The sequence below is a fragment of the Vanacampus margaritifer genome, chromosome 6, assembly GCF_051991255.1.
Source record: "Vanacampus margaritifer isolate UIUO_Vmar chromosome 6, RoL_Vmar_1.0, whole genome shotgun sequence".
Classification (NCBI taxonomy): Eukaryota; Metazoa; Chordata; class Actinopteri; order Syngnathiformes; family Syngnathidae; genus Vanacampus; species Vanacampus margaritifer.
The window spans coordinates 22,023,584-22,032,220 of NC_135437.1; the positions used below are offsets into that span (position 1 = coordinate 22,023,584).

The 8,637-nt window shown below is 38.6% G+C and overlaps 1 protein-coding gene across 1 annotated transcript; it reads right to left on the reverse strand.

Moving 5' to 3' along the window:
* Positions 1-2,778: 2,778 nt before the first annotated feature.
* b3gnt9 (UDP-GlcNAc:betaGal beta-1,3-N-acetylglucosaminyltransferase 9) lies at positions 2,779-7,251 on the reverse strand. The gene is made up of 6 exons (XM_077569307.1): positions 7,005-7,251; positions 6,792-6,911; positions 6,334-6,669; positions 3,785-4,011; positions 3,447-3,702; positions 2,779-3,372 (listed from the first exon to the last, which is right to left on the reverse strand). The coding sequence occupies exons 1-6, from the start codon at positions 7,101-7,103 to the stop codon at positions 3,028-3,030; spliced, it is 1,383 nt and encodes a 460-aa protein (XP_077425433.1). The 5' UTR covers positions 7,104-7,251; the 3' UTR covers positions 2,779-3,027.
* Between the last annotated feature and the right edge of the window lie 1,386 nt (positions 7,252-8,637).

Consider the following 8,637-nt stretch of genomic DNA (forward strand, 5'->3'; position numbering starts at 1 on the left):
TTTTGAATGATATGTCTTTGTGGAAGAACAAATGAGCGACTTAGCATGTTGACTGGAAAACGCAATAATTATATCTCAAGAGTGAAAGGGAGATGGTGACTGAAAGCTTTGCTGCTCTAGAAAATGTTTTTTGAGCATTGCGTCATTTGTGCTTGTTGACTTGAAACTGCAACCATGATTGAAAAGTTCATTTACATCCAAGATTATTTTTAGTGTGGGATCGGATATTGACCAAATATTAAAAAAAAAAATAAACAATCTGGATATAACAAACATTTGGAAGGCTTTTTTTCTTTGCATGATATACATTAAAAAAAAAAAAAAACTTGAGTAAAAAATAAAATGTCAAGGGAATCACACAACAGTGATTAATTGTTGGTGACTGAGAAACAAAAACAAAAGAAACAAACCAGCAGAACATACAAAATTAATGTTGTTTTCTCAAGAACATCTGAATCATGAACCAAATTCTGCAGTCACATGATAAAATGCAACTCGTGTCTACAGCAGTGCTTCTCAATAATTTTTTGTTAGGGCCACCCCAGGAAGAAGACGACTCCCATCAACCCCCCTCGATAAATAGTACCATTTGTCGATTATATTGATGTAAGTAAACGTATGCAGAGCGGCTAAAACTCCTTGTTCACCCTGACTATACTGCCACCTACTGTAGTGAATGTGCAATTACATCTTATTCTGTTATGGCAAAAAAATAATCTAATAATCACTATTGCAAATCTACGGAAGCGTATTGCTGCCACACCAAGGAAAAAAAAAACGAGCCATATCATGTTTTGACATGATAATTTTAACATGATAAATATTATGTTAAAACATGAAACTTATGTAAAAACGTGAACATTATCAAGTAAAACTATCATTGATGCATATACCAAAAGGCTATACTTTGTCGTACAAGTCGACATGCCACGATCAGGCGATTTCTCCGCCTTTGCTCAACAACATGGGACGGGGGGGGGGGGGGGTCTAAAAACTTCCACAGATGTCTCACGGTTATCTGGGTCACAACATAACCGGTTTTGATGCAGTGGAGATGGTGTAGCTGATCCAGGTTAAATGACGCCACCTGCAGCACGTCCGACTGATTCTTCCTTCTGTACATGCTGTCATGCACTTTAAATTCTGTCTGAGAGTATGCATATACAGACGCTCCCCACCTTACGAACGAGTTACGTTCCGGACGATCGTTCGTAAGGTGAATTTGTTCGTAAGTTGCTTCAGTGCTATATTTTGTATTATAATTCATGTTTAAAGCCTATATAAGTATATTGAAGGTTTATATAAGTATGTTTAAGGCTTGTACAAGTAACCTGCATTGGTTTGTACTGAAAAAAACTTTTAATAAAATGGAGAGAATACGTACAGTACTGTACTGTACTACGTATGTTAGAGAGAGAGAGCGAGAGACACACACAGTATGTACATGTACGTAATAAGATAAATAAAATGAAGTTTAACTTACTTTTGGAAGATGTACTCGATGCTTAAGGAGATGATGGAGGAGGAGGAAGAGGAGGATTTTATATCATGAGAGATTCTTCGTCGTCGCTGGAATCGGCTTCAAAAGTTATTTCCTGCTTCATGGGGACCGGCGTTTCTTCCTCCTCCTCCTCCTCCTCGCCACGTTGCTCAGCCTCCAATGAGCTCTCACAGCGCCAATCGTCGGTATTAGCGGCGGAAAGAAGCACTACGCGCAATACAAAATCTAATTTACAGCATTTCTTTCCGAACATTTTTCGACATACTGCACGCGCAGAAATGTTCGTATGTACCGTTGTTCGTAACTCGAATGTTCGTAAGTAGGGGAGCGTCTGTACTTATTACAATTCCATCAACTGTGCTTAGCAATTAAATACCAAGCATGAAATAGAACTTAATCAAATCGTTTAAATGAACTGCGTTATCCAGTTTCACGTTTTTACATAATTTTCACGTCTTTACATGATAATTTTTACATGATCATTTTCACATTTTTACATGATCATTTTCACGTTTTTACATAATTTTCCTGTTTTTACATGATCATTTTCCTGTTTTTACATGATAATTTTCATGTTTTTACATGATTATTTTCACGTTTTAACGTGATCATTTTCATTTTTACATAATTTTCACGTTTTTACATAATTTTCACGTTTTTACACAAGTTTCACGTTTTTACATAAGTTTCACATTTTTACATAATTTTCACGTTTTTACATGATTATTTTCACGTCTTAACAATATTTATCATGTTAAAACGTGATATTGCTCGTTTTTTTCTTTCTTGGTGTAGCAGCAATACGCTTCCGTACAAATCTTTACACGTTGCCAATATTGAGTTTGGACGAGCCAACCTGATGCTCGTCACAAAAGGATCACGTTGTGTTTAGTGTTTATTCTGTCTCCCAACCCAATCACCACAATAAATATGACAATGAGAAGAGTTTGTAATGCCAATTTCGTTACCAGACAAGCTAAAAGTTAGCTTCTAGCTTCTTCCACTATCCGTCTGTTACACATTAGTTATGTTAAAAATTAGCATGTGGGCCATTTGAGCTGTTATTGAGAGACCACAAACTAGCTATAACTGAACCAACTCTTTTGTCCGCAACCAGTTATTAAACTCCATTGTGCCTGAGGCACCTAAATATGCAACTCATCAACAATCAGATCATCACAACGGATTAAATTCTCAACAATCAATCCATTCATTATCTGACTGCTAATGGCACACTTTAGCATCTTATGTTCATGTAAACAACGACAGCACATATGTGAGACATAAAGATTGTTTTACAATAACAAAAAAGTTGACATTTGAGAACAATTATATTACATTGAATCTTTCATTACTGTCTCAACGGGGCGAAAAACAGCTGACGCATGTTTGTCTGTTTTCAGTACATTTTTCCAGTCTGCCAACTTGGCTAAGGTGTCATGTGAGTCATTTGTGCTTTGCATCTCGGGTTTTTCAAGATGGCCACGACGCATGTCTTATTGTATTCTACATCTTCCCCATCGGAGTCAATCATGCGTGACAAACACTCCCTTCTCATCATAGTCCGTCTCCTCCTCCCCTCTCGAGTCTCCTGTCCTCCACCTGAAGGTTCCGGATGTCGGCCTGGTCCTGTTGTGACACTTGAGTGTGGGGTCATGCAACAAGTTCCACATGAGCCATATCTGGGGCACACTGAGGCTGTGAACCACCATGAGGTCCCGATAAAAACACGGGTCGAAGGTCTGGAGATGAGGCGCCGCTGATGGACGGGGAATGCCAAAGGTGCGAAAACCTTGGTGGCGCGATGGCTTGATGCCGATCAGCTGAAGGCACATTCCCAGAAACACGTCATCGATGGGGAACAGCTCCACCTGAAATTTGAAAGTAGGAATGTGAAAGAAAATACAAAAAAAGATGATTTGACTTTGTAGTTAGTGTCAAATACTTGTTGACAGGAGGCGCTGAGTCTCCGTGCGGTATACCCAGACATGACGAAGCCCCCTCCGCCGGCATAAGATGGGTACAAAGCATTACCGTACACAAACTCTGGGACATAGTACTTGGAAGTGCGGCGCCGAATGGGTCTGGCGTTGACAATTATATCCCCGATAAAAAGATCCTCATCCGACTTTGCACCTTGAAGCATCTCCAGTATGTTCTCTACATTCACATAAACATCAGCATCTCCCTTGAAGATGAACCTGATGACAATGACAAGAAACAAAAGAATGATGAGAAAATGTTGAAGAAATGAAGTTTCAGGTGTGTGGATCTAACACTGACCTGACGCTAGGGCACGTGTGGTTGATCCATTCAAGAAAGTGCGTTTCCTTTAGCGTCAAGTTGAAGAAGGTGTCTTCAAAGTCCCACAACAGAATGTCCTCAAAGGTTTGACTCTCGTAGGTCAGCAGCTGATCCCACAGAGGCAAGGCGGTGACATTTCTGGGGACCCCCAACAGGAAGACGGTGCGGATCGATCTGCCTTCTTTACCCCAAGTCCGACGTACCACCTGAGAAAATTGAAAGAGGAGAGAGCTTTACATTTGTTTTTACCATGTTTCCTGTTCAAGGTGGAAATAGTTTGAATCTTAAACGGAGGTACAGTAGTCAGGTTTCCATCCAAATATTTCGACATTTGTATGCGAAGTTTGTGAAAAAGCGCAAAACGGATCCGCTCTTCTTTTGCGAATATGCGCCGCGAGATGACGTTGTAGTGACGGAACTTTGGGACAGTGGGGAGTTCCAGGTGGGAATGTTGGTTTTGACGGACTAAACGGAAGTAGTTTGTCTTGTTAGCTTCCCTCCCACATTAATGTTTTTTTTTATTATTAGTTATAATTAAAAAAAAAAATCGTGTTTCTTCGTCTTCCCAAACATATCTTACGTTATCATCCACTATTTATTCTGACTACAAAGGTGCGTGTGACGTAGTATCGGTCAAAACGTGTGACGTATATCCGGTGTTGTAGTCGCTTATTCGCAAAACCTGTTTCCATCGCCAAAATGGGCGTTTTCCTTTTTTCGACACGCTTCAAAAACCACCCCCTCCAAGTTTAAAAACTTTTTGGGCGAATTATGAATCTTGTTTTGTTTTTTAATTATTATTTTTATAGAATTTCTGGCGTTTTCCATTCAGTGTCTTTTTCACAGTTCTTGAAAATTCGAATAAACATAGATGGATGGAAACCCACCTAATGACAAAGCAAAGCTGGCTGATATGATGTATAGGAGGAGGGTATACATTTGGTGCATGCAGGAAGCAAGACAGAAGGGCAGCAAGGCTCGAAGCATCAGAGTAGGGCTCAAACTGTTGGACATGGAAACAGTCTGGACAGGAAGATAAATTGAGTTGGGAAATTCTAAAGAAAGAAAGGCTTTTGAGGTGAAACGCATGTCAGACAGGGCAATGATTGTATCTCTACAAATTAAAGTTTTGATGATGAGTGTTGTCAGAGAGAATAAGGAGAACTTTGGAGTTAGACTAGATAGACTATTCCAAGAGGCAGAGGAGAAGAATCCAGGTCCAGAAGATAAAAACTAGTGATGGACAAATGAAGCTTCATGAAGCACTTTATTTTTTGACTCCTCTAGTTAAAACTCTTGGTTTAAACATGCAATGGAAGTGTAATCAATTTTCATTGCACTAGCCCAGGGGTCAGCAACCTTTCCTGTCAAAAGAGCCATTTCAGGCCAAATAAATGACCAAAAAATCTGTCTAGAGCCGTAAAACATTTGAACGTTGTGATGACCGAAGCAGTGTGTTAGCGTTAGTCTTACTGATGGCTCAAGAGCTAATCAGAGCTGGACCGTAACACAAAAATATGTAGCATTTAATGCTTTGACATTCATTTTCTTCTACCTTTCATCTTCCATTTGTAGATTGTTTTTATTTTATTTATTTATTTTTATTATTATTAATAGTATTACTTCTTCTTTCTTTTTTTTTACTTTTCTGACTTTTTGTCAAATTTTTGGCAATTTTATAGACATATAATGGTCATTTTCTGCCTCGCATCCTTTCATGGACTTTTTCCCCCTTTTTTTTCTTTTCTTTTTCTTAGCTATTTTTAACAGAATTAATTATCTGACTTTTTTTTAGTTTTTTTTGCAATTCCTAAGATATTTTATGGTGGGTTTTTTTGCCTTTTGTTTTTTGGACATTTGTGGTTACTTTTTGAACAATTTATTTTCTGCCCTTTCTATTAAATTCTCTGTTTTTTTTTAATCAATTTCATCAACATTTTATGGAAATGTTCTGGTTTTCCTATTCCTTTTTGGACATTTTTAGGTCTATTTTGAAAAGCATTTATCAACCTTTCGTCTTTGAGACAACAAAAATGGTTTCTGACATTTCTTTGAATATTTAATTATTCATTAAAAAAAAATCTAAATCATTATTTCATTTGAAGAATATTGTATCTAAAAAATACAAACGTATAAAAATATTAATTTCTATAAAAAAAATAAAATAAAATTAGATCCAGAGTGAGCCACAGGAGGGAAACTTAAACGCCACATGTGGCGCCAGAGCTGCAGGTTGCAACAAGTCTGCACTAGTCTTCGTCTTTAAACCTACAGCCCCACCTAGAGGATTAAAAATATATATCACAAGTGCTTCATGAAGCTTCATTTTCCCTTCACTAGTAAAAACCTTGCCAGAGGTGCTTCTACTGATTCTACCTGTGGCTAAAGCATCTATCAGTTAAAAATGCCTGCTGCATCTGTTCATTGAGGTGTCGCAAAGTTAAGTTCTGTTTAGTAGGTGAGCTAGTCGTTAGGTTGAACCACTGGATGAGACAAAAGAAGAAAACAAAAAAAATGCTGTAGTTTACCTGCCGCTTATCAAAATCTGCAGCTACAGATTTCACTGCAATGAGCATGTAGAGCTCACGGCTTTCCCCGCCTCGTTCGGACCCTCCCACTTGACATTTCTTCGGTTGGTCTATTAGCAGATGGAAGTTGCGGTTGTCCTTTTCTCGCAGATAGCCCGCAAAGTCAAACAGCGGCAGCGTCGGCAGAGGAGCGCCGGCCGTCTTGGTCGGTGTGACCTTCTTCTGGCGAGATTTTGACTTTCCTTTGGATTTAGACTGAGCTTTGGGCTTGGGCTGAGGCCGTTTGGACTTGTGTTGACAAGGTGGTAGCTGAGGCGCAGAGGGGCTGACTGCATACTGTTCATATGGACAGATAATTGCAGCGGAAATTTGATGTGACATACAGTATATGTAAATGACAGCCGAATAAAATCATTACTTTGACTCTTCCTGAAGACTTGACTACAATTCCGTCTTACCGGCTGGGACTCCTGGGCCACTCGGACTCTATTGGTTCCCAGCAGGGTCCGACTAGAGCTGGTTGGACGAAGGATTCCCAGCCTCCATGCGGGCTTGTCCCACCCAGAGGACAAAAGGACCTGGGACATTACAATCTTGATTAGGCAACTAATGAGAAGGGGCGCTTTTTGCAGGTTAGTTTCTTTGTGGTATTTGATTCCATTTGGGTTTACCTGCCGCACGTAGAGCAACAGGGAGAAAAGCAGCAGTAGCAACATGGTGCACATCACATCCCCTTTTATGTAGCACGCCCTCCTCCTCAGCATCATCATTTTCTGGCTTCAGGAGCGTATTCAACAGGGTGGGAAGTAGTAGGAGATCTCTTGAGCATCTCTGCTTGCAAGACGTCACCCATTGGTCCTACAAAATGTTCTGTATTCTGTGAGAATCTGCAAGGCAAGCATTTATCTCCATTGCCGTCTTCTCCGGAGCCTGCGCAGGCAGCCTGACACAAACGGGAAAAACAGCCGGAAGAGATGGATTGTGACAATGCAATGTGAAGAACAAAAAAAGCCGTTTTTGGTCACACTCTCAAATAAACAAGTTGTACAAGTGCAAGGATTTGGTCCTGTACATGAGGCTCTGTCTGCTGGATCCTTTTGGTACTGCTCTACTTTGCCCCAGTACAGGGGTCAGCAACCTTTCCGGTCTAAAGAGCTATTTTAGGCCAAATAAATAACAGAAAAACTGTCTACAGCCTCAAAACATTTGAACATTGTGATGAACGAAATACCATGTTAGTGTTCGTCTAATGTGCTGAGAGCCCAAGAGCTCATTAGAGCTGCACCGTAACAATAGTAGACCTTTATCTTCAACCTTTCGTCTTCCATTTTTGGATTTTGTTCGTTGTTCATGCATTTTTAGACTTTATCTGTCTTTCTGAGATTTTTGGCAATCTTAAGGACATATGGTCATTTTCTGCCTCTCTTCTTTTGTGGACATTTTATGGTTATTTTTCGCCATGTTTTTCAGCTTTTTTTTTTTGCTAGCAATTTTCTGACATTTTTGGCAGCTTTGTTTGTATTTTATGGTTATTTTTCAAGATTTCTTTTGTATTTGCATATTTTATAGTTTCTTTTAAAAGGTTTTCTGCCTTTAAACATTTTTTGTGTACATTTTATAGTAATGTTAGGGATTCAGCTTCTTTTTGGGACATTTTATGGTTTCTTTTGGAACGCTTTCTGCCTTTAAAAAAAATTAATTTTCCGTCTGTTTTTGTCAATTTTGTGTACATTTTATGGTCAAATTTAAGGTGGGGGGGGGGGTTGTTTTGTTTTTGGACATTTTATGATTACTTTTTGACTGTTTTCTTTTATGCCTTTTTTAATGGTAATTTTCTGTCCTTTTGTTTTCAGACATTTTATGGTTTAGTTTGAATGTTTTCTTTTTTGCCATTTTAATTCCTTTTTGTGACATTTTGGGAAATTTTATGGTAATTTTTTTTGCTTTTCCTCTTTCTTTGGAGACTGTTAGGTAATTTTTAAAACGTGTTCATTTACCGTTTGTCTCTTTTTTTCTGACAACTTAAAAATTTGGACTATTTTATCTAAAGATTAAAAATATAAAAGAAAACACACACATTCATTTCTACTATGAATATATATATATATTTTTTATTTTTTTATTTTTAGAGATCCACAGGATATGGTCTAAAGAGGCACATGTGGTTGCAGACCCCTACCCCGGTGGAAGTGGAGCATACATTCTATAATGAATGCTGTATTCACTCAGCATTTTTGTCAGAATTGAATTGGCTCTTGCTTAGCTCAAGTCACTCCTTCACAAATTATCCTTTCAACTAATCGT

What these genes read in the sequence shown, in the direction of transcription:
- b3gnt9 (XM_077569307.1), bottom strand. Translation starts at nt 7,103, where the DNA reads ATGATGATGCTGAGGAGGAGGGCGTGCTACATAAAAGGGGATGTGATG. An exon ending in TGGCCCAGGAGTCCCAGCCG is followed by an intron (nt 6,670 to 6,791) that starts GTAAGACGGAAT and finishes CCATATGAACAG; the next exon opens with TATGCAGTCAGCCCCTCTGC. An exon ending in TCAGCGCCTCCTGTCAACAA is followed by an intron (nt 3,373 to 3,446) that starts GTATTTGACACT and finishes TTCAAATTTCAG; the next exon opens with GTGGAGCTGTTCCCCATCGA.